Source organism: Vipera ursinii (assembly GCF_947247035.1).
Source record: "Vipera ursinii genome assembly, chromosome: Z".
NCBI classification, from domain to species: domain Eukaryota; kingdom Metazoa; phylum Chordata; class Lepidosauria; order Squamata; family Viperidae; genus Vipera; species Vipera ursinii.
The window spans coordinates 68,824,639-68,852,124 of record NC_139517.1 but is presented as its reverse complement, the minus strand read 5'-3'; the positions used below and the strand labels follow the sequence as shown (position 1 = coordinate 68,852,124).

At 34.1% G+C, this 27,486-nt stretch overlaps 1 protein-coding gene across 1 annotated transcript in view; it reads right to left on the bottom strand.

Annotated features, from left to right (window-relative positions):
- Positions 1-791: 791 nt before the first annotated feature.
- The window catches only part of VPS41 (VPS41 subunit of HOPS complex), a 168,599-nt gene continuing 141,904 nt past the window's right edge, over positions 792-27,486 (bottom strand). The window contains exons 17-29 of the mRNA XM_083378279.1: positions 25,828-25,920; positions 23,726-23,853; positions 21,262-21,406; positions 19,730-19,771; positions 19,556-19,606; positions 17,349-17,486; positions 15,996-16,050; positions 13,328-13,468; positions 11,785-11,921; positions 7,102-7,201; positions 6,292-6,336; positions 4,586-4,665; positions 792-2,047 (exon numbers count right to left, since the gene is read on the bottom strand). Coding sequence (XP_083234405.1) covers positions 1,967-2,047; positions 4,586-4,665; positions 6,292-6,336; positions 7,102-7,201; positions 11,785-11,921; positions 13,328-13,468; positions 15,996-16,050; positions 17,349-17,486; positions 19,556-19,606; positions 19,730-19,771; positions 21,262-21,406; positions 23,726-23,853; positions 25,828-25,920 — 1,236 coding nt within the window. The 3' untranslated portion in view covers positions 792-1,966. The remainder of the gene's footprint in view (positions 2,048-4,585; positions 4,666-6,291; positions 6,337-7,101; positions 7,202-11,784; positions 11,922-13,327; positions 13,469-15,995; positions 16,051-17,348; positions 17,487-19,555; positions 19,607-19,729; positions 19,772-21,261; positions 21,407-23,725; positions 23,854-25,827; positions 25,921-27,486) is intronic.

Genomic DNA, 27,486 nt, shown 5'->3' with positions numbered 1-27,486 from the left:
TAAAAATTTTAAAATTAGTTGATTATATATTCTCTATTGTTATTAAATGTTGTTGCTTTAATATCATTTATAGGATTGTAAGCTTCTTGAAGTCATTTGAAAATTGGAGTGGTATACAAGCCCAGGAAAAACTAAACAAGATTGGGAAACACTATAACAGCAGTGAACAATAGATTAGCAATACTTCAATCACTTTTTACCTTCTACCATTAGCCACACTCAGCAACCCATGTTCTCGCTCCATACCTGAAATACTTCCAGGATGCTCAAAACTACCCATTTGCTATTCAAAGGCAGTTACTTTGAATTTTGAAGAGCATAGGGGAATCTCCATTTGAAATAGGATATTTAAATTTAAAAGGGGCCATGTTTTGCATACCACCTGACACCCCATATGATCTCCTGATAGTGTGCCATACATATTTAATCTATCACAGTACTCCCAAATTGTCTGCACCCACTCTCATACAGAGAGAAATCCCATTAATTTCAGTGTTCTACTTGGATCAAATGGATTCAAGGCATTATTTGTGGTCATGCAGGAAAAATACACCCACAAAATAAATAAAACCTTAGAAAGATGCTCTATACCAGATGTGACTAATCAACCTGGTTCATCACTTGGTGCCTATAGTTCTTTTCATCAGCTACAGATTGATTACAATTCAGATTAGGATCTTTTACATTAAAGCATCTCCCTGCTCACTGAACTAGGTCCTTTCCCCATATCATTTCAATGACTCCAACTTATTTTGTATATATAAAAATAATTATGAGCTCCTTATAGCTCTTCATGCTCAATTGCCTTCTTACTACATTGTATAAATTGTGAAAAATGTTATTTCCAGATTTTCTTGGCCCATGTTTGTCAACCCCACAGTAAATTCTAAGCACTTCTCTACAAATTATATTCTTTAAATCAATTTAAAGCATGCCTTTATTGAAAATTTCACACACAAATACATGGATATCATTTAACAACCTGTTATCCATTTCTACTATAACTTTGTCCAGTCTCTTGTTACTTTTTAAATTGTTCTATACCTAGACGATCAGCAACTGCTCTTTGTTTATTTTTTCCACAAATTACTAATATAATTGGATAGTTCAAAATCAGAGGTGAGGAAAAGTATATTCGTGAGAGCTGCTTGGCATCATTTTCATTTTGAAAAAAATAATAAAAGATAACTATCATGGCTAAGTACCGGTAATACAACTTTTGATCAGCCTCCTCCTGCTGAGGTCCTTCTAGAAGTTTAAATTATAATTTCCATCATCCCATATTTTCAATGGTCAATGATACTAGGATCAGTTGTTTTCTGAGTCAGTTCTATGAATTCCTAAGGGATTCCAAGTGTGTGTGTGTAATAGCACAGTAAATTTGTCTGTCTCTTTTAGTATAATATATATTTCTGATTAGATTATTTCAAGTGACAAAAGGGGGAAATCTTGGCTTTAAGCTTTTTAGAAGCACCTGCCTACATCTAATATCACTTGAATATTTAAATATTTAAACATATTTAAATATTCTTAACACTGACTGTCTTGCTACCAACAAAAATTGGAATTCTTAGAAGAAAAAAACGAGTAGGATGTAAATTGCGACTAATGTTTGAACCTGTTCATAAATATACATTCAAAATGCATACCGCAAACCATGCTTTAGTTTGTGGTCATACTGTATCAACGGTATAAATTTTCTCATAGACATTTATCTTATGTTATATAATATAGGTTTGGCCAAACAGGTGACTGATTTGAACTGCAGCCGTATTGAGTCAGTAACAATAGCCTGCATTTGCTCTTAGGACTTCAAATTTGTATAGGAAATATCAGTGAGATGTAAGATTAAAGGTCTTCTTATCATATAGTTAAACAAAGCAAGATATATATGAAGCATTGTTCTTTTGTCCCACATGAAAGCAGTCACATACACATACAGATGTTTTTGATATGCTAGAGAAGATTATTTTTTCATCTCCAAGATGGCGCTGCCTGGTCCACGGTGTTTAGCACTGCAAATATTACAGAAGTGTAATGAAGATTCCTGAAAATAAAAAAGCATGGATTGGTTTTATGATATTAGTGCATATTGGCAGCAAATAAAAGCAAAACATCTGACAAGATTATGACTTTTTTAAAAAAAGTGCAATACAACATACCTTTATTAGCATAATTGAAATAAGATTATAGTTTTTGTTTGTTTTATTTAATAAAGAGAAAATTTGGCCAAAGCATCATTATAACATTCATTCTTAGGTAAAAATTCATATACATAATTATGGTTCAAATCCATTAAGTGTGCTAAAATAAGTAAGTGTCATAAGAACTTTGCATTTCATTTCCTTCTCTTTTTCCTCATATATATAGAAATTTATATTCTGCCTTATAGCTGAAGTTTCCATGGGACTAATAACACATATTTTTAATATAGATAGGTACATGTTTAATGACTGAAATTATGACAGGCCCACAAAAAGTTATTATGACCCTTCCTCAAAATTACAGTTGCTGCATAACAGCCTCCCAGCCCATGGTCACACAATGTTTTTTGGCAATTGGCTTGCATTTACAACCTGCTGCAAGGTTCTGCAGTAAAAAACCAACAACATTATTTGTGGTATTTTTTTAACAATTTCCAGCAAAAAAAAGTCCATTTGGGAGAATGGAATTCTTTAACAACCATGTGATTTGCGTAACAACAGCAGTGACTTACTTTATGACTACTTTTTAAAAAAACCTGTAAGGTTGAGTCAGTGACCCACTTAATGATGGCAATGACCTATGACTAAGATTCCAAGTTCAGTTGTGCTTGTTAAGTGAGGACAACTTGTATCTCACAATATTTTATTGTATTGTTTTATTTTATATTGCGTTCATATTCTTTGAATGACAGACTTTGAAATAATTAGAAACCACATTTGATAGCAGTTTGCTTTAAGGATGATGGATTGTACAGTTGCTTGAGAAGCACAAATTCAGATTTCCTTTGTGTGCATGGGGTTAATCAAATGCTTTTCCAAGATTAATCAATATTTATGAAATGTGTCAATGTATGCCAATGTGACACCCTACTCTGTGAGCTGCACTGGTTTTCAGTTTGATTCTAGGTGCCATTCACTGTGCTTGTTATTACCAATAAAGTCCTACAGGGCATAGGGTCTGGTTACTGGAGGGACTGTTTGTCTTCGATAGCATCTGTCTGGCTGATTCAGTGTGGCAGGATTGATGTGCTCTGGATTCCTTCAATTAAACAATTATCTATCAGAAGCCCAACACCTTCTCTGCTTCAGCTCCTGCCCTCTAGAATCAGATTCCTCTAAAATCTGGCTCCCACCTTGTTGGTATTTCAGAGAGCCTTGAAGACTTGGTTTTGTATCCAGGCCTTGGTGATTGAAATCACCTTCTACAAAATATGGGTGTGCTTTGGATGTTGTCTGGTTTGTGTCATGTTTTGTTCTTTGTTTTTATCATTCTATTATTTTATGTCCTGTGTGTTTTATCTGTGAACTATCCAGAGTGGTTGAGAATGCAGATATAAAATTAAATGAATAAATGCCTACGAAATATAAACAAGTGAGTTTATTTACTCCACTAATAGAGTAACAGCTGTAATCTTAAAACATGCAACTCGAATTTCCACATTGCGAGGTTAAAACCGCATGAACATATTCCATATTTATGTTTGAGAAGATGCTTAAATATAGGGAGAAACAGAATCTAAACCTACCTCAGTTCTTAAGAAATGAAATTGATTTTGCTCCACAAGGGGACTAATATTTTGCCTACTGTTAACTGCAAGGAATAAGCTGGAAAAAATTGCTTCTGTGAGTCAAGGAATTAATTAGAAAATGACTTCTCGTATAATCTTTTCCAGTCCCAGAAGAAATTGTCACTAAACTGACTGAAAATCCCAGTTAAATGTGTACAGTATTGCAATATGCATGTTGAGTGCTAAATTATGCAACAAGTATTTTGACCCTGTTGTGGAAAAAGCAATGTTTTCACAGATTAAAATGCCACCCTAATTATTCAATTATTAAACTAGTAGATTTTACTAAGGCTATCAAAATATATGGATCGTACTAGATAATTTGATTTTTAAGTGCCCATCCCATTAAATGGGATATAAAAATAACCTTTAGTTGAAGTCTAAGTGAACATTCCCCTTTACTATCTGAGTTATAATTAGATTCATAGAATAATACAACTGTTAAAAACATTGTATTAGACAGATGGAAGTGGGAAAAGAAAGATTATTTTGTATCACCTTAGTACTGTAACTTGCAAGTCCTGCAGAGATCCAAATAAGAATAATTACTATATTATCATCCCCAGAAAACACATGCTCTTCTCAATAGCTGGCAAAAATATTTCATTTGTCCTTTTGCCTTTGACTAGGACAGGGGTCTTCAAACTTGGCCCTTTTATGACTTGTGGACATCAACTCCCAGAATGCCTCAGTCAGCATGCCTGGCTGAAGAATTCTGGGAGTTGAAGTCCACTAGTCATAAAAGGGCCAGGTTTGAAGACCCCTGGATTAGGACAATGTTCAGAATAAAAAGAGATTAAATCGGTCACTTACTGTGTTAGGTTCAGGAAAACATTCTTTGTGGAACATGTGCCTGCAATGAAATACTATTACACTGAAAGATTTAGATGCATCTGGCAAGAGGAAAGAGAAAAATACATGATGTACATTAATGTAAGTAACATAAATCAGCAAAAGACTGTATGTACTGTGATAAAATATTACACTTTGTTAATGAACAGATATTTATAACCGTTTTCAAAATTCTTTCACTAATTATATAAACTGAGTTTTGCTCCTGCATCTTCATGGAGATATCCTGTAACCATGTAGCATTATATGGAAATGCTAATGGTATTCTTAGAAATACCAAGACATTTCTTACTGTTTTATAGTTTTGTGCAAGAAAGATGTTCTTGTAATGTTCTGCTTACATGTTGGTGTGACTGTGACTGCATCTTTGAGTCAATCCTAACTCCTGATGATTATTTACACGTCCATGCAATTTTTTAAGCAGCATTTCCAGAAGTGGTTTCCCACTGCCTGCTTCCAAGGATTTTTCAATGGCACAAAATCAACTGCCTGGCCTCATGCCACTTTCCTAATTTCTAGCCTGGTGCCTTTAACCACTATACCAGGGGTAGGCAACCTCAGCTCTTTTATGACTCATGGACTTCAACTCCCAGAATTCCTGGCTGGCTCAGGAATTCTGGGAGTTGAAGTCCATGAGTCATAAAAGAGCCGAGGTTGCCTACCTCTGCACTATACCATACTGGCTCTCTAATGTCCTCCTTACAAATGCAAATACTCCCTACCACTCCCCAAAAATCTGTATTAAGACATTCCATTCTTTTTAAAACATTTCTCAGACTATCTGATGAAAGTATCTTATAATATTGTGATTCCATTGCTGGCACTTGGAGGTAATATAATATTGATCAGGAAGAGATATTAGATTATTTTTGTTCTTGAAAGTCATATTTATCCATAGAAGCAAGTAGACATCTACTTCTAAGATGAACATACATTGTAAGAAAGAAACTAGATGTGACACATTAGTAAAATTTCCTACTCTGAGATCTCTATCCCTAAAATGGATTATTATGGCCTCTTGAAATAAAGCAGTAAAATTCAAAATCAGTTATTATTTCTTTTTCTACTTAATTTTATATAGCTTCTCAATTTGATTACATAGTAATTAATTTGTTAATGGACTGTGACACTGCACTGTCATATTGTAAATTGGATTTCTTTACCATATAAAATACTGTAGCCTAATCTTTTTTGTAGGAAGCAAAGATAATTGGACTATCACTTTAAAGCTGGGAGGCAGTGCTTTGATAATGGAGACTACAGTTATGAATTTTGGAGAGCCACAGGCTACAAGGGTAGGATACTTTTTTGTATTTGGAACTGAAGTGTACCGATTTCTATTCTGCAAAATTGCTAAAAGGAGTCTAGTTTATATACCACTTGAATCAATACCATTCATTTTAAGCAAGTATTAGAAAAGGTTCCAATGGCATTATAAAGGGTCAAATTTAGCTCTTGTCTTAGATTACTCAACATTTTTGTTTGAATTCATGTGGGAAAGAATACAAAGGGAAAAGAAGACATGACTAGATCTACTGGCAAGGCACTAAAATAACATTTATAGCAACTAACATTGCAGCAACCTGATATTCTAAACAGATTCCAGTCAGTATTTGTTCTCTACAGAACATGTATAGTGAATGTAAAGCATGGGCATATATTTCTACCTGTAGGCAGTATAGGAGAAAGGCATATTTCACAGATATTTTCCTCTGTAAGAAAAGATAATGAAATACAAAGGTTAATATAATATATTGGTTTCTGTTTTGAATAGTAATTCTCAAAGTTGAGAAAATCTTTAACTACAGATAGTCCTTGACTTACAACCATTTGTTTAGTGACCATTTGAAGTTAGAACAGCACTGAAAAAAGTGACTTATGACCATTTTTTACACTTACAACCACTGCAGCATCTCTATGGCCACATGATCAAAATTTGGATGCTTGGCAACTAGCATGCATTTACGATGGTTGCAATGTCCCAGGGTCATGTGATTACCAGTTATTAACAACTGCATGATTCACTTAACAACTGTGGCAAGAAAGATCATAAAAGATCATAAAATGGGAAAAAACTCACTTAACAATTGTTTTGCTTAGCAACAGCAATTTTGGGTTCAATTGTTGTTATACATCAAGGACAACTTGTATAAGAAAAATAGGTTTTGATATCAGTGAAAATATTAATATATATTCAGTACCTCTAAATTCTCATGAACTACTGTATTTTGTAGACTAAATAATACAATTGAAAAATCATGTGCTCAACTATTGTTATAGCAAGCATAAGGCTCATCTCTTAAATCTATTATTTAGAAGAATACTTCACTGAAATAAAATTAGAGGTAAAACTCTTCCACTGCCAGAGTAGGTTTTAACAGAAGAGAATATTTGTAACTCTGGGTTAAACTGTGAAGTTCTGGGTGCTCAGAGATAGGTTTATATTTCAGTATTTTGCAACAATTTATGGAACTTACCATCCACAAGTACTCCACGCATTTGTGTTCGGTGCATCTTTTTCAGCAATGAAAGAGAATCAGCCACAAGAATCTTCTTGCAGCCTTCCCGAAGCAAAATCTAGACAAAAACACAACTGTATGATAATTTGTTAGCAGCCTTTCTAATTTTATTATTAAGTCTAAATATTTTAACCAAAATAAATGACTTCTGGAGGTTTAAAACAGGAATAATTAAAATTAAATATTACCGATGTTAAGTATATGTGATAAACAAAGAGCTGCTCAATCAATTTTAAATTAATTCCTAACTGGTTAATCAACTACATTTTATTTAATCTTTTACATATTGATATCTATTGTTCCTATTTATTGCAGTATTTTTCATTCTATATCGTTTTAAAATTCCCTTTTGTTAAAGCTTTGTTTTAGAAGAAATAACATATTAAATATTCCCAAATTATAATCTGAAGCCATTATCTGGATTTGGACCAAATATTCTAATTATTTGGACTAAGTAATCAAAAAGAGAAATGAAAGCAAGTCTCTGAAGTATGCGAAATCTGTAGGGGAACCATTCGCATAACTTTGAACCTTATTGCCTTTGAGACAATTTCACATCACATTTTGTTATAAAAAACTCTCATCTTACTGTTTCTCTGCCAGTTTTTAATGATTTTTCAAGGATTATGAAATATATACACTAGTATAGAGGTTCTCATACTTTATGCTATTGTGATCCTCTAAAATAATAAAGGAATTCTGTAAGCCCTCTAATGAAAATTAAATAATTAGGATTGGGTAAGAAAGATATAAATAATTTTTTAATAATTGAATTGTAGTTTATATATCATAGGACTCTGAAACTTTTTGACCTTGCACAAATAAAAAATACTTAATAATACTTTGACAATACTTAAACTTCATCTATGCAAGCCTCATCTTTAAAGGTTTTTTGACTAATTTGTTCATGACTTTGGGGATAGAGATGGTATAGTCAAAAAACATAATAGAGAACTTCTGGATTAACATACAATGGTAAAATTCTTCATTTTTTGGTTTTTACAAATATTATTTATTTGTTGTTATAACACTGCATTGAATCAAGAAAGAATGTATTATAATGTGTTAAGACAGTATTTATCCATCTTGGTAAATTTAAGATGTGTAGATTTCAGTTCCTAGAATTCCACAGCCATTATGCTGGGAATTCTGGAAGTTCAATCCACTGACCTTAAAGTTGTCAAATTTAAGAAACATAGAATTAGAGTGAAGTCAGAATTAAAGGCAAGTACCAGTCTATTACAAAAACAGGATGTTCATTTGGAGTTTTCTCCACTTTTCTCCGTACATTGTGTTATTGTGGAAGGGGGCTCTGTATTAGTCATTTCACCCAGCAGAATCTTGTGAAGCCCAAGCAGCAAGCTTTATTTAGTCAATCTAGAGTCAGATTTTTCTCCCACCTAATAAATGCATCACAATTTCACAAAAGTTATTGAAAAGCAGGGTATGAAAACTGAACAAAAAATGTTAGAAAAACAAAAGGACAAAATGTGAATTTTATACATAGCTCTTCATTTCATAAATCTAGGGAGTCAAACTATATATAATAACAGCAAATACTGCAGTTTTTTCCCCATTATCGATTGCAAAAGTTCTGTTATGCCAATCACAAAAATATTTTTTTTTAAAAAAGAAAAATGTCTCATGCTTTGTGCTGCATCATTTTTATTATTTTGTACTGCAGTGACTGTTTTTATATGTCTTGAGGGGCTGAAATAACTTGTGATAATCTGAGAATATCAATGGTTCAGATCAAGATCAAGATCAATAATCTGAGCTAGGATCACTAGCAATTTGCTCCTGATTTCAAAGGGATGTAAAATATGCTCACTATTAGCAAATGAGATCTAAAAATGTGAAAAAGCTGCAGTGACTTTTTTCTCCCTGAAAAACAAGTATCAGATAAATTGCTTCAGCAGTACCCAATGACATGAATTATCTGGATGAACTAATGAAACAAGTTTTCTCAAGGAAAGTTACCTCCCAATGACAATAAAACCATTTCTCCCATTACACAAAAGTACAATCATATGCTAAACAAGTGAAAAGATTTCTCTGACACCCACTAGGCCAGGGGTTACCTGGGGATGCAAGACGATATTCCAGGGCATGTGAAAACTGGGGTTTATAAATTTCAAAATTATAGTGTACTGTATATGCATAATTTGTTGCTGTTGTTTGGGGTGCGAGAATATACTAGAAGCATTCTAGGGGTGAGGGTTATAGAAAAGGTTGGGAACTGCTGCACTAGGCTAATCTTTACAAGCCTATTTTAAAAAGGAACCCAACAATTTGGTATTAAGTCCTTTGCTCTATTTGGCTGGACACAGAGAATAGGAGACTTAAACTATCCAAGTAAGAAAGTTTTGTTGATTTTCTCATACAATATTTTGTTATCATGTAGAAAAATCTAAGTATGGCCAGCTGTGAAGAGCCCATGCTCTGCAATTTTCCCCTTTATTACATATTTAAGAATTTTTAATGTGAAAAGCCTCATGCACCTGTGAGAACAGTGAGAGTAATGCACTTGGTTTCCTCCACTCTAATATTGCTTGCAGTCATTAAAAGCAATTTTAATGGTATTTCCTGAAAATTCAGAAAGTGATTTCAGAACAGCGAGGAGTAATATTGTGGGGCATTGTTTTTTTTTAAATTTCCTTTAAGTTAATCCAGTGTTACCATGGAAGTCCACACTTCTTAAAGTTGCTGAATTAGGAGAATAAACATATAATGATACAGGAAATTTTGCATGAAATTTTACAAAGAGCAAAGCAGAATTTTAACACAAATATTTGGAATTTTAACTGAAAGTTATCAGTTTGAATCAAGGATTATCACTGAACACTGGTGATGATAAAGAAGTGATCAGACACAGAAAGTAATATGAATATTTGATATTAAATAAAGGATAAATGAGAATTGTATGAACAGTAGATCCTAACTAAATAGGTAGATAAATGAAAGTCTATCCCTCAAATAAGTGGAGGGGCCAACTTGGCCTGAAAAATCCCTGCTAGTTGAAAATTGAATATCTGAAAGCTAAAGAAAACAAGAACATATTTTATATAAAATTCAGTTTACTAGAGTATTAGAAACCCTATGGCTCAATCTGAAAGATCCTTTTTTAAAGTAATTTATGAAAGCAAAATTTAATTTTCTTTGAAAGTTTTGTATACATAGTTGTTGAAAATACAGGATCCTTCGTGTGCGTGTGTGCGCACACACCCACATGAATGTTTGCACATGTGAAGAGTCAAAATTAGGAAATTACTGTTTATTGCTTAAATTTAATGTAATTTTGCTCACCCTGGCAGACTTGTCAGAGTGTCGATTGTGATTTAATTATAATAAGAAAACACTGCCAGTGAAACAGCAATTTATTTTCTACTAGCTAAACACCGCTCCAAGGCATGTGTCACTTTTGATGCATGAGTGGCTCTACTTTAACAGAATGCACAATTTTATGGCTATATAAATTAAACTGCATCTGTCAGTACTCTACTTTATTTATGATTTAATATTCACTTCATTGAATAGTGAGATATAAAATGCAGGGATTTTTAGAATGCAGCTTTAACTTACTTACTTTTTAATTCCAAACAGACAACTCTGTTTTGCCTTGCTATGAATACTGGAACACCATCTCATAATACTGCCATTATTAGATAGGCTTAAATTATTGTCAGTGAGGACAATGGCAGGGATTTTTTTCTCATAGAACGCTCAGAACGGAGTTCTGGCACCTTTTTTGGATGGAACCTTGTAGGGTAGGCAAGGCCAGGTTGTATGACATGTGTGAGTTCCGGCACCTTTTTCTTTTACAAAAAAAGCACTGGACAATGGCATTACTAAATTTAGTGATCTTCATCCTATTACAGTGGCAAGCATGCTACCTAATGCAAATCACATCTGGATGACAGCACTGAACCACATTGTCCAATATGAAATTTCTTGAGTTTCCTTTGGATGAGGGGCTACCAGTGCATAAATTAAAAAAAAGGGAACACACGTGATGACTTGGCACTTATTATACCCATACAATGTTGCCTTGATGACCATTTTTTTCAAAGAATCATAATGCTAATATGGATCTTAGAGGTCCTCTACTCTAATTCTTGCTTGGTATAATATATGCTAAAGGAATTCAGATAGATTGAGTTTCTATTTGAAGATCTCCAAATAAAGTGAAATATATTCCTTTTGAGAGGCAACCTATTTTACTGGTGGATGGCTTTTACTATCAAGAAATAACTCCTCATTTCGAAGTTGAATCTAGTTTCCTATAGTTAAATTCTGATCCTGCCCTCCTGGACAACCTAGAACAAGTCCACTTCCTCCTCTATTTGACAACTTTTTCCATATCTGAAGATTGCTATATTTCCCTTCAATCTTCTTTTCTGCAAGCTAACATTTAGTTTCTTTTACCATTCTTCACAGGACATACTATCTTGGCCCTCCCCTGAACCTTCTTGTTTGTTAACATTCCTTTTAGACTGTGGTACCCAGTTTTTAAGATGGCTTGATCAGGATGCAGTGGAATGAGACAATTATTTTTATGGCATGATTATTCTTCACAAGAATATGCACAGTCGTGTCATGAGTGGAGGAATGAATAAAGACAGCCAAAATCTTAAAATTTACCTGCAAATTATAATCCTGAAGAATCTTTACTAATGAATCTCTCAGGTTTGGAATCTCCATGCTTTCCTTAATACGATGAATCAGGAGAATAGGGTCAACATGAGTCCCTATATTGTTTAACAAGCCTGTAATAAAAGCTGTAAAAACATAGAGGACTTTGAATCAGAACGTGGAAGTCTCTCAAGTGGTGTAGGTTATTCTTAAAATCAGAGTGAGAAAAAAATAGAAAGCTAAAGATATCTCTATGAAAGATCAAGTTATTTTCAGGAGGTTTTTTTTAAAAAATTAAGCTATATACTTCAATTAAAAAGCTCTGGATTTTCTTGTAGATCTGATTCTTTGAATAATTTGAAAGGACAGTCTGAAATAGTCTTAATTTTGTTTGCTGACATCTTGGCTTTTTAGACATACTTAATGTCGATCTACATTTATTCATATTTTCTCTTTGATAGTAGCAAGAATAATCTTGATGGTGTAATTCATTTTCTCATGTTCCACTAGTCTTTTAATCTTAGATCATAAAATCATATAGGTCCTGTTCTTTGTTAACTGCCTAATTCATACCATTATTTTTTCAGTACACTTTGTATTCAAGTTCCTAGACTTTCAGCCTGCCAGCATTTATTTATGTATTCATTTAGACATACACATTATTCTCTTTCAGTAACGTATATCTACGTTGTTTCTCAAGAACAAGAAGTTTTCTTACACCCTCTTTCTATTAGTCTCTCCTCTTCCTGATATACTCTATTATTCTTTAACTCAAGCCTCTGATTTTATTATTTCTGACTTTATTATTTCTGTGTCTTTGTCTATGGCTTTTCTGCCATACTTCCAGTCTTTCTCAGAATTATATTTTTCTAATTTTACACTGTGTTCTCATACCAGCTTTTGCACTTAAAGAATTTTCTCCCAATTTATATTAAAGGGTTTTTTCCCAATCACAACAGCCTACCAGTTCCTCACAATGTATTTACACGCAGAGGAAAATTAATTTTCTTCGTGGAATGATTTGCAAATGCTATTGCTGACTTTACATTTTGGCAGTAAGAACACTAGTGAATGTTTCATGGAAATCACAGTAGTTCTGGCAATAAAAGACAACATGTTTGCAGATGTACAAGGAGAAGGCATTTTCTTTTCTTAAGACAGTCTAGTCATACTTAAAGGAATTTTTATTAGGAAAAAACATATTATTTAATATTTTTTATTAAGGGGGGCAAATTGCGGTTATAAAGATTCTTAGGAAAACCAAAAAGTTCCCAGCACTTTCCCTAATTTGTTAGACAACAGCAAATGTCACACAACTATGGAATAAAGTAATCAGTTATATTTTTCACCACCATGTTTTTTCAATAATTAAGCTGATGTTCAATTACAATGATTATATTGCAACTCACTTCTTTGTATTATTCAAATTAGCATTATTTTCCAATCAATCTGACTATACTGTCTTCTTTACCATTAATTAAATTCATTCTCTGTCTCATTGACACAGACATAACCATATTATAATAAACTGGGCAAAGACTACATTGCTTACGAGGTTTGTCAATTGAATACAAAATAAGGTCTTCCCAAAGTTCAGCATCATCTTGTTCCTTAGCAAACTCTATAGCTTTATCTACATCCTTTAGATCTTTCATGATCATTTTCAGGGCACTTCGACTATTGCCCATTCGACCTGGAAAGAAAAAAACCCCCTTAAAAACAATAACAAAGCACCATTTAATTCTATGAGCAGAACCCCACTTCCTTTCTGGTTTTATTGTCTTCAAAAGTGCCTTCCCTAACCTGGTGGTTTCAGACGGGTTAAACTACAACTTTCATAATCCCTAACAAAAATAACTATGCAGATAAATAAAGAGAACACAATCATTGGACCATATTTCCAGATTAAGAGAGGCTCTGTTGAAACACTTTAAAATCCTTCGTTTTTTTTCCTTTTAGGAAAGAGCATCTATTTAAATGAAAGCTATATATTCTATTTCCAAAGAAATCAATAGTCCCAGAGTACATTCAAATACCTTCTTGTGGAATTCAGTTACATACTGAATTATATGCAGCAATAAGGGTTGAAAAAGCAGCACAGAGAGTAGGCCCCAGAATATAGCCAGGATAAAACCTCACTGCTTTCAGATTGCTGCAAAATATCAACAATGCAGCTTCCTACCATTTTTAGTTGGAGAACTGATTTAAAACTAACATTCTTAATTCTAATGTTACTTAATATTAGTTAAGTAATAAATTTTAATCAAGCTGCTTTACAGGCAAAAAACCTCAGAATTTTAGAAAGAGATATACTAGGAACATTAGCCTCTTGTTCAAAGCACAATCCACGATCATATCTGAACAGCGAGAATGTGCAAAAAACTCATCTGTGGCAGCCATAACCGTCTGGATCATACATCAACAATATTTGACATTCATTTGTTAGTGGTTACAGACATTTATTTTGACTGCTTTAAAAAGTCTCTCCTCCCCCCTCAACTTTCCCCCCCCATTTCTGAAGTTCCTGTCTTGGAAAAAATTTTATACAGTGCATATAAAAAGTCTATACACTCCTGTTAAAATGCCAGGTTTTTGAGTTATAAAAAAATTAGATTAAGATGTATCACTTCAGATTTTTTTCTACATTTAATATAACGTATAAGCTAAACAATTCAATTGAAAAATAAACTGAAGTCTTTGGGGGTGGGGGGGAATAGCAATAAGAAAAGTACAATAACATGGTTGTATAAGTGTGCACACTCTTGTAAGTAGAGATGTGGCTATGTTCAGAATTAACCAGTCACATTCAAGCTGATCTTAAATAGTAGTCAGTACACACCTGCCATTAATTAAAATACCTCCGATCAAGCCAGTTTAAGTTCAGCTGCACTTCTCCGACATTTACCCTATTGCCTCTTACAGCAAAAGACATGGTCTGCAAAAAGCTTACAAAGCATCACACGGATCTTATTGTTGTAAGTTATCAGTTAAGAAGAGTATCAAAAAATTTCCAAGGCATTGGATAGAACATGGAGCACAATGAAGACAGTCATTAACAAGTGGAGAAAATATAGCACAACAGTGACATTACCAAGAATTGGATGTGCCTCCAAAATTGATGAAAAAGGAAACTGGCCTGAGAGGCTGCTAAGAAGCCTACAGCAAGATTAAAGAAGCTGCAGGAATTTCTGGCAAATACTGATTGTGTACTACATATGAGAACAAACTCACATATTCTTCATATGTCTGGGCTATGAAGAGAGTAGCAAGACAAAAGCCTTTTCTTATAAAGAAGAACATTGAAGCCTGTTATATTTTGTAAAATCCTACATCAAGTTTGACAAAAGCATGTGGGAAAATGTGTTATGATCCAATGAGACCAAGGCTAAACTTTTTGGCCATAATTCCAAAAAGTATTTTTGGCGCAAAAACAATACTAAGCATCACCCAAAGTACACCATACCCACAGTGAACTATGGTGGTTGCAGCATTATGCTTTGGGTCTGCTTTTCTTCAACTGGAACTGGAGCTTTAGTCAACGTGGAGGGAATTATGAATAGTTCCAAACAATAAGTGAATTTTTGGCATAAAATCTTCAGGTCTCTGTTAAAAAGCTGAAGCATACCTCCAAATCAACAATAGAATGGCTTCACCAGAAAAAGATCAAAATGGCCTAGTGAGAGCCTTGACCTGAAACAACTGAAAATCTATGGAGTGACATGAAGAGGGCTGTGTGCGGGAGATCCCCTCACAATATGACAGATTTGGAGCGCAATTGCAAGGAAGAATGGGCAGATTCCCAAGGTGAGATGTGCTCCTATCCAAAAAAACATAATGTTGCCATTTATTTTTTTATACCATTTACTAATGGTCATCTTACCTCATGGTAACTCTGGTCGTATCACAAAATCAAAAGGTTCTTCAACAAAGTGTTAGTTTAATGCAATCTCATTACTGTAAGATTTTTATTTTTTCCTCTAAAATATTTCAGTTTGCTCTTCAATTGAGTTGTACAGCTTACATGTTATATTAAAGGTGGAATTTTTTTTTTGAAGTGATATATTTTTATCTAGTTTTTTATATCTCAAAAACCTGGTATCTTAACAGGGGTGTATAGTATCTTAACAAGGGTATATTACACTTTATACAGGTGATACAAATACTGGTTTGATAATTTCTCAGTAAAACCAAACAAAATGAAACACAATAAAGCTACTTACTCAAAAGATAAACAGTCTCTTCCACAAAGAATCTTTGCTGACAAATTTCAAGAGCCTGTAATTTCAAAAACAAAGTGTTAATATAAAACAGTTTAATATTATAGATAAATAATGAGATTAGCTGCACATTTCTAAGGTCCACTGCAGTGAGTAGAATATAACAATGTTGCTGAAAGTTAATGAACATCCACCTATTTCTACTTTGGTGAATGCTAAAAGAAGACACATTTTATTCACTGCCTTGTAGAATCATTTCTAAGTATAATGAATAAGAGTACATAGGTAACCTTAATTTAAAACTTCTAAATAATTCCAGAAAGGCCAGCCCAGTGATTTTTTTTGTAGAATTAGCATCTATAGCATATAGTTGTAAAGCAAAATTCCCAAGGAATTTTTAAAGATATTTTCATAAACAGAAATGCATGATAAACATAGGCAAGAAACCTGGAAAATATTAGAAAAGCAAATGCAGGAGGCTAGAATTTATAATGAATTAAATATAGTTTAAGACTTCTCTATTTTCTGCTCACTTGACACCAAATATAATATAATAGAAGAGAGGGGGGGGGGAAAGGAAATATTCTACATGGATTTATTTCTCATCTTCTTTATAGAAATTCCAGATGGTAATTCTTGGAGGAGGGCAGGGAAGAGGGGAGTTTGCCTTTCATTTTATCTTTATAACAACCATTCCATTAGACAAACTGAATCAGGGAGTTAGCTCCATGCTCTATCAGGGCTATGAATCTTGATCCCAGAATCTAAGAATTTAAGATTCTCCAGATCAGCAAATCCTGTCCTAGAAAAGCTCCCTGGTTACCAGTTAAAATTACTGTTTTGCAATGCTAAAAAAGCAAAATAATTGATTTTAGTTTATAAAAAGTTTTAGCTTAGTGGGAGACTAATTTTCTGTTTAACACTACTATTTTATTGCAAACATTGCTTTTAAAAATACTGATATTCCTTAGGATTAAACAGCATGATACTGAATATTTCAAATAAATAAATGCATAACTATTAAAATAAAGAACAGTGGTCATCTGCAGTAAATCCAGGAGTGAATCATTACATTTAGTTCACATGTTTTCCAGCAGAGGGTAGTATTACATAAAGAGTTGCCCCAGGTTTTAAAACTGATTGAAAACAAATACCAAGCTGATTCTGATTAATACAAGAATCCTACAAAAAACTCCTACATTCCAGAACAAAATAAATAAATAAATAAATAAATAAATAAATAAATAAATAAATAAATAAATAAATAAATAAATAAATAAATAAATAAATAAATAAATAAACCAATCACTATTATACTAGGAGAAAAAAAGTCATATTTTGAGACATCCACCTTACCTTTTCCAATGGGCAATGGGTGCTATTTTTCAAAAAAGGGAGTAAATTTGGCTGGTCGTATTCAGCATACAGACTAATTTGTTTCTCATGATACTTTTGACCTTTATGATGATCTCTCTTGAACAGCTTATGCAAATACTATAAACCAACCAAAAGAATCAAACCATAAGAACTCATCCCAAATATGGATTTCAGAATAACTAATTCAGTTTTCCAATTTCCTTAAATATAAATCCCAAAGATAACCAACCCCTCAAAAAGACCATCAGGCTAATCAATACAATATTTCACCTTCCTTAGCCTTGCTAATTGATGGCAAATTTGATTAAGAACAAGGTACAGTGTTTCATTTATATTTCTTCCTTATATCATAAAGAAAGGTATGAGGAAGGTTCAAGGAAAAATCAATGATGAGAATTACACTGTAGACTGAAATCATTTTACTCTGTGATTGCCAAAAAATCAGGAGGAGTCTGGAAGCATCTTTTCACACTAACAAATGTGTTAAAAGGCATATACTTTCATGAACTTTTCATGCTTACTTCCCCAGCTACATGGAATGTCTAAACTGATATAAGATTTAAATTGTCTAAGATAAGAAAAAGGAAACAGGAAGCCAGATTCGTGTTACATGCGAGACATATTATAATTTATTAATCAATCATTGTAATGTTAAAAACCCATTTACATAGTTTTCAATATATACTTTTTGATGCATCTGACTTAACCAATTTCTAACTTAATTATGCTTGTAATTTACCCCTCCCCTCTCCAAAAATAGTTACTCTGAAATCTGTAATGGAGATTCTGAGAAGTTGCAATGCTCTATTATTACTCTATCTTTGCTTTGAGTCCAGATGTAAAATCTGGCACTGTTAATTATTTTGCACAAAAATGGCATCTCTAGTTTATGTAGAATTTACATATGTAGAATAATTTGGCCTATGTAGAGATTTAGTTTAGCTTTCCCCAGCCTGCAAATTCTTCCTCACAAATATCTGTTCCAAGAAAGTGGTATATGCAGGTGTGATGGCTAAATATAGCACTTCCAGATGAATGTCCATGAATGTAAGTACAATTTAGTATACTCTGACCCAGAGATCCTTTACTGGAACTGCTACTTGAGGGCATTTTCTCATCAAGGATAAGGCCAAGAACAATCATTTGCTGAAATTATATATTATGTGATCCTCAAGATCTTGTATCAAAGATTAGTTTACCCAAACAGATTTTGCAATCTCCTTGAAAGGTTCAGTGTTAATATAAATGTAATAATGGTGGTATAGTATAAGAATTAGTATTAATATAGTATAGTATAATACAATGCAATAGTTTCATAATATTTTATGTTATAAAATATAATTTAAATAGTATATATAGAATATAAAGTCACGTCTTATTCATGAAAGCCAACTTGGTGACTTTGGGCCAATCACTCACTCTCCAACACAAATCACAAGGGAAAAAATGGGGGAAGGTAGGTATGCTATTGCTATTTATTAGGTTTTAAATATGTATTTTAGTATGTGGGCATTTATTTAATCTAGTTTTAACTTTTGTAATTTGTATTTTTATTCTTGCCCTGTTCACCGCCCTGAGTCCTGCGGGAGAAGGGCGGTATAGAAATATTATTAAATAAATAAAATAAATAATGCTGGAATATTAGTCTTTCCCATGCCAATGATTTATGATGTGATGAACTAAGGGATGGTCTTTGATATAACTGGTTAATGTATTACGGGATTTAATAAGTAGAAAAACTAGCAGGAACTAAGCAACCCAGGCTGGTCCACAATATTAAGCAGGGTCAAATCTGATTAAGATTTTGAGACCATCATAAAATCCCAGATTGATTAATTAGGGCAAATTTTAAAAATCCAGAAGGAGTCAGTGAAAAACTGTCTTTACATTACTGACAAGAAAACAGCATGGACATTTTCAGGACCCAAGCTTAACTTGAGGGTTTCCCACTTGGACACTATAATGAGATGTCAGACAGACATCTATTATGGATGTCAGACAGACCCAGTAGGTTCTCTTGGCCAACTATGTGCTTTTCTTTAATAAATATGCCTAAATTTCTATTTTTAAATGTTCTATACCACTATAGTACTTCTGTTGCTAAAATTTGACTATTTATTTGTGTCACTGTATAGAAGCATTTATGCTCCTATGTGTTAAGATAAAGAACAAACTAAAATACTTACCACATGCTGCAGTTCAGGCCTATCTTTTAATTCTTCCACAACTTTATCAATCTAAAACCAAAGAGCATTAAGATTTAAAACTTAACTGTTTTCCTGACAAATTACTTATCTATTGTTTATAAAAGATGATAGGGCAATCATCAAATAATAATATAATTAGATGCTTAAACTCACAGAGATTTTATCTTCATTATCCAAAAACATGTCAACGGCTTTCTAAAGGAAAAAAAGAAGTCCATGATAGAGAACAGATAGACAAAAGTCAAAATTTTAAATATTTACAAACATCTACAGAGCTGTCTTGAGGAAAAATGACATAGCTGTGGCATGATGGCAGTTGCACACCTAGGAAGAAGAATGGTACAAATACTGGTACAAAATTAGATGGTAATGATAGGATTCTATTATAGCTTATGAGAGCCAGTTTGATGTAATACTTAAAGGCACTAGGCAAGAAAGCAGGACAGTATGAGTTATAGTCCTGCTTTAAGCACAAAGCCAGATGCAAGGTCTTGGGCCCTTAGGTCTCTCTCAGCCCTTAGAAGAAAGCAAGGGTGAACACTTCCAAAAATCATGTCCAGAAAAACATAGCGACTTGTACAGACAGTTGTCAGGAGTGAAGACTGACATCCATCCATGAAAAAACAACCTATCATCAATTGTAGCCTATGGCTAAAATATTTGAATTCTGAACTTCATTATGAGTTCACACAGATGATGCTTGATAGCAATCAAACAGCTGGTTTATACAACCTAAATCAGTCACTAAAGCAAATTACTTAGGAAAGGTGAATGATAGTAGATTTCAGCCTAAGACATAATTGATTTTTCTTAGGGAACGGGATGTGAAAATCTACATTCTTTATGCAGCCCCTTTTACTACAAATAGAAGTACAAGACTGAAGCACATAACAATGTATTTAGCTTTTCTTAACCTGGTGTTTTTCTGTATGTTGGACTGCAACAACCATCTTTCCCATTCATACAAACTTTTACCAGTACTAAAGAGGGATACTGGGAGTTATATTAAGAGCATCAAATTTAGGAAGACTACCATGTTTATTGGAAAAATCACTGCAATCTGACATTTCTGTCACTCGAGTTCAGCTATCTTCATTCCCTCAAGAATAGCAATACTGGGGAGCAAATGGCGAATCTCCAGGAAAACCAGAATTGTTATCTCTTGAATCAAGTTATAAGAGCAGAATTTTTATAAACGGATTAGCCAACAGCAAACAGAACAGAATGGAAAGACTCATGCTGCATCTGTGTGCTAAATTAAAATATTTTCCTTACTATTAAACAGTGTGGCTCATTATCCCCATGCTCATTTGAAAAGGCTATTGGATTCTTTAAGAAAATGCCTCATTTAAAATAGTTTATGGACTAAGCTATATTTTTTACCATTTTGTTCTTTCAACTTGGGAACACTTATATAACAATTATGGATTAAAATCAGAAAAATTAAGAATCTCCTCCCAATATAATATTATGCTTTTTCCTTAACCCAATGTAGCTTTTATACTTCTAAAAAATTTCAGAAAAAGCTAGCATTATTGTTAGTAACAATTATGTAACTGTTATAACTAATCTACTGTTCCCAAACATCATAACAAAAAGTTCAGGTTGTTACACTCAGTTTATTTTTATCTGCAAGCATTCTTAAGGAGAAAAAACTGTTAACATATACTTGAAATCCATCATACCTCTGAATCAAACTCCATTAGTAGAACAATTTTGTCCCTGATGGAACTGAAAAGATTGTGTTTGTGGATCAGCTGGAAAACATCTTTATGTCTCAGTGTGAGGTAAATTTCAAGTGCCTTTCTATAGCGCTGGTCATAGGTATACCTAATAAGAAAGATCATATGCTATGAATAGACTCAGATGTAGGCCTTTTGAGAAAGCAATCCAATAGCACAGAAATCATTTGGCTAAAACATCCCATAGTTATTTGGAATAACAGAAAACATTTTTTGCCTACATGTATTAGAAAAGTAATAGGATGTCACTTTTTCCTTCAATTTTCTTCCATTCAGACTCTCAATGATCCTTAGCCTTTCTGATTAAGATATGCTTCATGGATAGTAAAAACCTTAAATAGTGCAGGCCAACCTGGGGTATTGTTAAGGATCTATTCAGGCATTTTTGAGAAGAACACGAAATAGAAGGACATATTTTTATGTGGACATTGCTGTATAAAAACTTAAGAAAATGAAACATGTTTGAAAAGCAGTTTGCTTCAAGCCTCCAATAATTTGAATATAAAAGAAAGAAAAACTGCAATCTGGAATATTTGTTTTTGTACCATGATTTCTGTGCTATGATTTTAATGGTATTTTCAACAGCATTCCCTTTCTCTGAATCCCTTTAATTCTTTATTAAAACTTCATTTTTCTCCATTAAAACTTTTATTTTAATATTTAAAATAATTAAAACAGAACAGTTAGATTGAAAAAGTAAAAAAGTGTCTGTCTTTCTCTGTCTATCTCCTACCTATCTGCTTACGTCTGTCTGTCTGCCATTAAATACAGACAGGTACAGTTTTCACTGTATCAAGAATTTTGTCCATTGTTCTTAAAACAGCTTCTCTGTACAGCTATTTCAGGTGTAGTGCAAATGGGGAGGGAGGTGAAGATGGAGTGTGGGTCTTACTTTTTCCCCTCTCAGTTTCCCTGGAGCTGAATCTACATATTTCTTACTCAGCCTAAAAGAAAACCTCAGAGTCAGTTCCAGACTGAGCATTTCTTTCCACCACAAGTAACCAGCAAAGAGCTAGTGACCAAGACAGTCTAAGAGTCAAGTTGAAAAACACAAAAAGAAAAAGTTGGATGAAACAACAACACTGGAAGGTTCTGTTCAACAGAATCTCTCAATGCTCAATAAGGTATTAAAGTCAGGTATCACTGGATTCACCCCATTCAAAGTAGCTATGGGAGTGGAGTTCGTACCAATGACAGAACTTCCAAGGGAACCAAGGGAACACTATGAGATAAATAAAATACTGGAGTCAAGATATTTTAAGGGGAAATTACAGTATTTGGTGCAGTGGAAATTCTATCCCTCAGCTGATGCCCATAATGTTAATGCAGACAAGTTAATAAAAAGGTTACATGCCAAATACCCTCAACATAAGGACCCAGATTGTTGGGGGCAATAAGCTGACTTTGTAATAATGCCGCTTGGGGGGGCGAAAGCCCTAATAAGCAGGCATATACATAGAATGAAGGCTATTGCTAAGCACATTGATTTGTGCTTAGAGTGTAAGCCACCTTGAGTCTTCGGAGAAGGGCGGGATATAAATGGGATTAAAAAAAACATGTGAAATTGAACGCTAAGGATTTTTGTTTTGTGTTTAATATTTTTCCAGGTCTACCTTTCTTTTAGGAGGTCGGCATGTCAAGATTGGATTGCTCTATTGCCTTCTAGTTTCTAACACTAATAGACTTGCCAATGAAAGGGAGTGGGAAGCGAAGGGAGGAAATGGGCTGCCAAGAAGCCATGCACAAACAGTGAGAGCCCGAAGAATGCCAAGGTCACTACTGCAAGTGCTCAATTGGGATGTGGACTATTCCCATAACAAAAATAAATAAATAAATGTACCATTAGACAATGTGAACACCTGAGAGCTGGGGGCAAGGGAATCTATTGTTTAACTTGGCCAACTTTTGTGCAGAAAAACCCAGAGATGGTTATGCTACTTCAGTTGCAAGATGGTGTATCCAATAAAGTTTTACTTTTGGGGACTCAATTGCCCTTTTTTGGGTTTGTTAGTTGGACCTTTGACATAAGTATTAAGGTTGATGCAGCATGAGCAATAGCATTCATAAGCGTGGATTGCAAGAAAAAAGAAGCAAGATACCAAATTCTGATACTTGGGAACATCTTAATGAGATTTTCCTTCCCTTCCTCACAAATTTTACACATGAAAAACTAAAGTACAATAATATTACCTCTAAAACAATCTTGCTGTAGATGTAGATATTTTCAAATGAAACTTAATAAATATTTGAACTTCTACCCACAAAAGTAGAGCTGGGAAGAGGTCAACTAATTTTATGTAGAAAAACATATTTAAAATTCTGATTATTCAAGGAAAGAACCGCAACTGGTTATTTAGATGATAATGAATTATGGATATCATTTGAATTCATGAGTCAACAGACTTACAACTCTGCTAGAGTTTTCAGCAATGTCCTGTTCTGTGGATCTCTCTTCAGATGGTCCAATACAGCATGGACAATGACTGGATTGTTGTACAGGTTCCCAGGCCATTCCTTAATTAAAGTTGCAAAACCCTTGAAATAATTGAAAACGGTTTTTTTTTATAAAAATGTTGTATATACCCATACATTGAGAGCAATTCCATCTTTTCCTTTTGTTCATTGGTCAATTTGGAACAAGGATTGTCTTTTTTTTTAAAAAAATGTAAGTCTATACAATAGTTGAAAAAAGAGGTGGCTTATCTAGGCATATGAATGAACATTTGATGTGTTGTTTTTTATTTGCCAAGTTGTAATGCCATGCCTGTGGTCTCTTTAATGTCAGATCCTGCTGTGTGAAAATCTCTAGCCTCAAAGGCTGGGTGATAGTCTGCCCAATTACTGGCTTAAGCAATTTACACTTTGGTGTAATATTGGTTAGAAAATAGTTGCATGTGTATACCCCATGCAATTAATTATTTAAAAAATAATTATAGCATATAGCATCATATAGCAATCTACGGTATATGAGAGATGGCTTTACTGGAAAGACAATTTTTGCTTGTCCATAAATAACTTAGATGATATCACAATTAAGCATTCAAATTACATTATACATGTCCCCCCTCTTAAAAAAGTATTTTATTTGCAATAGTATTAGTGCTCTAAGTATTTCAGGTGAGAACCATTTAGTGTAGTGGTTAAGAGATCAAGAGACTCTAGGTTTTGGTCCTGCCTTAGGCATGAAAGCTGGCTGAGTGACTTTGGTCCAGTCACTTTCTGTCAGCCCTAGGAAGGAGGCAATAGCAAACAAATTCTGAAAAATCTTGCTAAAAAAAGCCAGTGTCCAAGAATTGGTCACAACTGAACAGAAGACAAAAAACTTATACAGTACTGTGCTGTGCTGTACTGCACTGCACTGCACTATTATTATATTATACTAATATTGCTTTGCTCTCTATATAAAAAGGGAACAAACCCCATACTCACTTTCTCTTATGATATTAACTAGTTGGCCAATGAAACAATTAAGTTTAGGAGCACCAAGCACTCCACTGGTTATATATTACAGAGTTTTTATTACTCATTTAACCAAACCAAACCAAACAGATACCTGAATAACAATTACTGCCTCTGAGCCATATTATTAGCTTTTGGTTCAATAGCACCCATCTGATGTTTCAAAACAGCCATAAGACGTGGCTCTACCAGATGGCTTGGGGACTCAATGAGGGCTTAAAAATTAAAACTTAATCTCATCTCCCTATCCCCTGTGTATCCAGCTCCTGCCTTTCCTATCTAGCTTTAATGGTTTGTAATTGTCAATTATTTTATCTGCCGTGTACCATGACTGTTAATTTGAATGTCTTTTCTGCTTTAATGTTTTATGCTGTAAGCTGCCCAAAGTCGTTGGATCTGAGATGGGCGGCAAACAACTTTTCTAAATTAATTAATTAATTAAAAGACTGGACACTTTAGGCTGATCAAATGTACTAAGAGAACAATAAAAATCATCACTGTCATCTGGGCAATATGAACCTTGGACCAATTCAGCCAAATAATCTTTTTTTCTTTTTTAATACTATTGTAGTCATATTAGGAATTGTCTCCATAATTCCAAGTGGGAAGGACACACTGCTGTCTGCATCCAGAATATGTATGCTTCCTTCCTGTTTTCTGGAGAACATTCTTCATGGAGAGCTCTTTCATTTTCTTGGGGCTAACCTATATAGAATATATGCAGTTGTGATATCATCTCGTGCTTTAAGAATGTAGGAAGAGCAATTATTGTCTATTTCTCAAAAGCAAATGCCACAATACAAACACACACACACACACACACACACACACACGAGAGATACTAGTAGATGGTGGTCAAATGATACTGATTACATTGTCAGGCCAATACAAAATCTCTCCCATGCTAGCAGTAATGCCCCATAATGGTCCTTATGTATTTTATTGGTAGACTGCATGTCTCGTCCTAATCTCTGCTTTACTAATATAGTGACAAGTTTAGAATTAAACTGCTGCTCTATTTCAGTGATATTACAACAAATAATACTGTACCTCATAATCGCTCTCTAGAAATTCATGCAGAACCATTTCATAAATGAAAGGCTTTAGGATGGAATCTTGTCTTGGCAAATAGTGGCTAATTGCCTAAGGAAAGAAACAATTCAAAATATGCTTAATCTTTCCCAAAGTTTTAGAAAGCATTACCAATAACAAAGTCAGAGGAGATGACGGTATTTCAGCTGAGCTATTCAAAATCCTAAAGGATGATGCTTTTAAAGGGCTGCACTCAATATGCCAGCGAATTTTGAAAACTCAAAAATGGCCACAGGATTGGAAAAGGTAAGTTTATGTTTCAATTCCAAGGAAGACCAATGCCAAAAAATGTTTGAATTACTGTAGAATTGCACTCATTTCACACACTAGCAAGGTCATGCTCAAAATCCTACTTCAGCAATATGTGAAACAAGAATTACCAGAAGAACAAGCTGGGTTTCAAAGAGGCAGAGGAACTAAAAATCAAAATTTCAACATTTGCTGGATCATGGAGAAAGAAGGAGGTTCCAAAAAAACCACACCCAACCCATCTACTTCTGCTTGATTGACTAAGTTAAAGCCTTTGATTGTGTAGATCAGAGGTCCCCAATCTTTTGAGCACCAGGGACCAGTTCCATGGAGAGATTTTTCTGTGGACCGGAGGAGGCGTGGTTTCATGTACTACCTGCAGCCTGCAGCTAGGGCTTTGCTGGTTTGTGTGGATCGGTTTCTGGCATGCCCTGGCCCGGTACTGGTCCACGGACTAGGGGTTGGGGACCCCTGGTGTCGATCATTACAAAGTGTGTCAAGTTCTTAAAGAGATGGGAGTACTAGACCACTTTACCTGTCTCTTGAGAAACCTATATGAGAGTCAAGAAGCAACAGTGAGAACTGGACATGGAACAACAAACTAGGAAAAGGAGTACAACAGGGTTGTATATTGTCATCCTGCTTATTTAACTTACATGCAGACTACATCATGTGAAATGCTAGGCTGGATGAATCACAAAACAGAATTAAGATTGCAAGAGAAATATAAACAGCCCCAGATTTGTAGATGATACCTCTCAAATGGCAGAAAGTGAAGAGGAACTAAAGAGCCTCTTGAAGAGGCTGAAAGAGAGAGTGCAAAAGTTGGCTTGAAACTCAACATTAAAAAAAACTAAAATCATGTAATCCGATCCCATCACTTCCTGACAAATAAAAGGGGAAGAAATGGAAGCACTGACAGATTTTTTCTTGTCTCCAAGATCACTGTAGATAGCAACTGCAGCCATGAAATTAAAAGATGTCTGCTCCTTGGGTGGAAGGCTATGACAAACCTAGATAGTATATGAAAAAGCAGAGACAACTATGGTTTTCCTAGGAGTTTTGCAGGGCTACGAGAGTTGGACCAAACGCTGAGTGCAGAAGAATTGATGCTTTCGAATTGTGGTGTGGGAGAACACTTTTTAAAGTCCTCTGAACTTCAAGGAGGTCACACCAATCAATCCCAAAGGAAATCAATCCTGACTGTTCTTTAGAATCATAGTTACTAAAACTGAAGCTCAAATACCACCAAAATAGAGAGGACTGATATTGGGAAAGATTGAAGACAAAATGAGAAGGGACAGCAGAGGATGAGATGGTTAGATAGTATCACTGATGTAATGAATATCAATTTGGGCATACAATGGA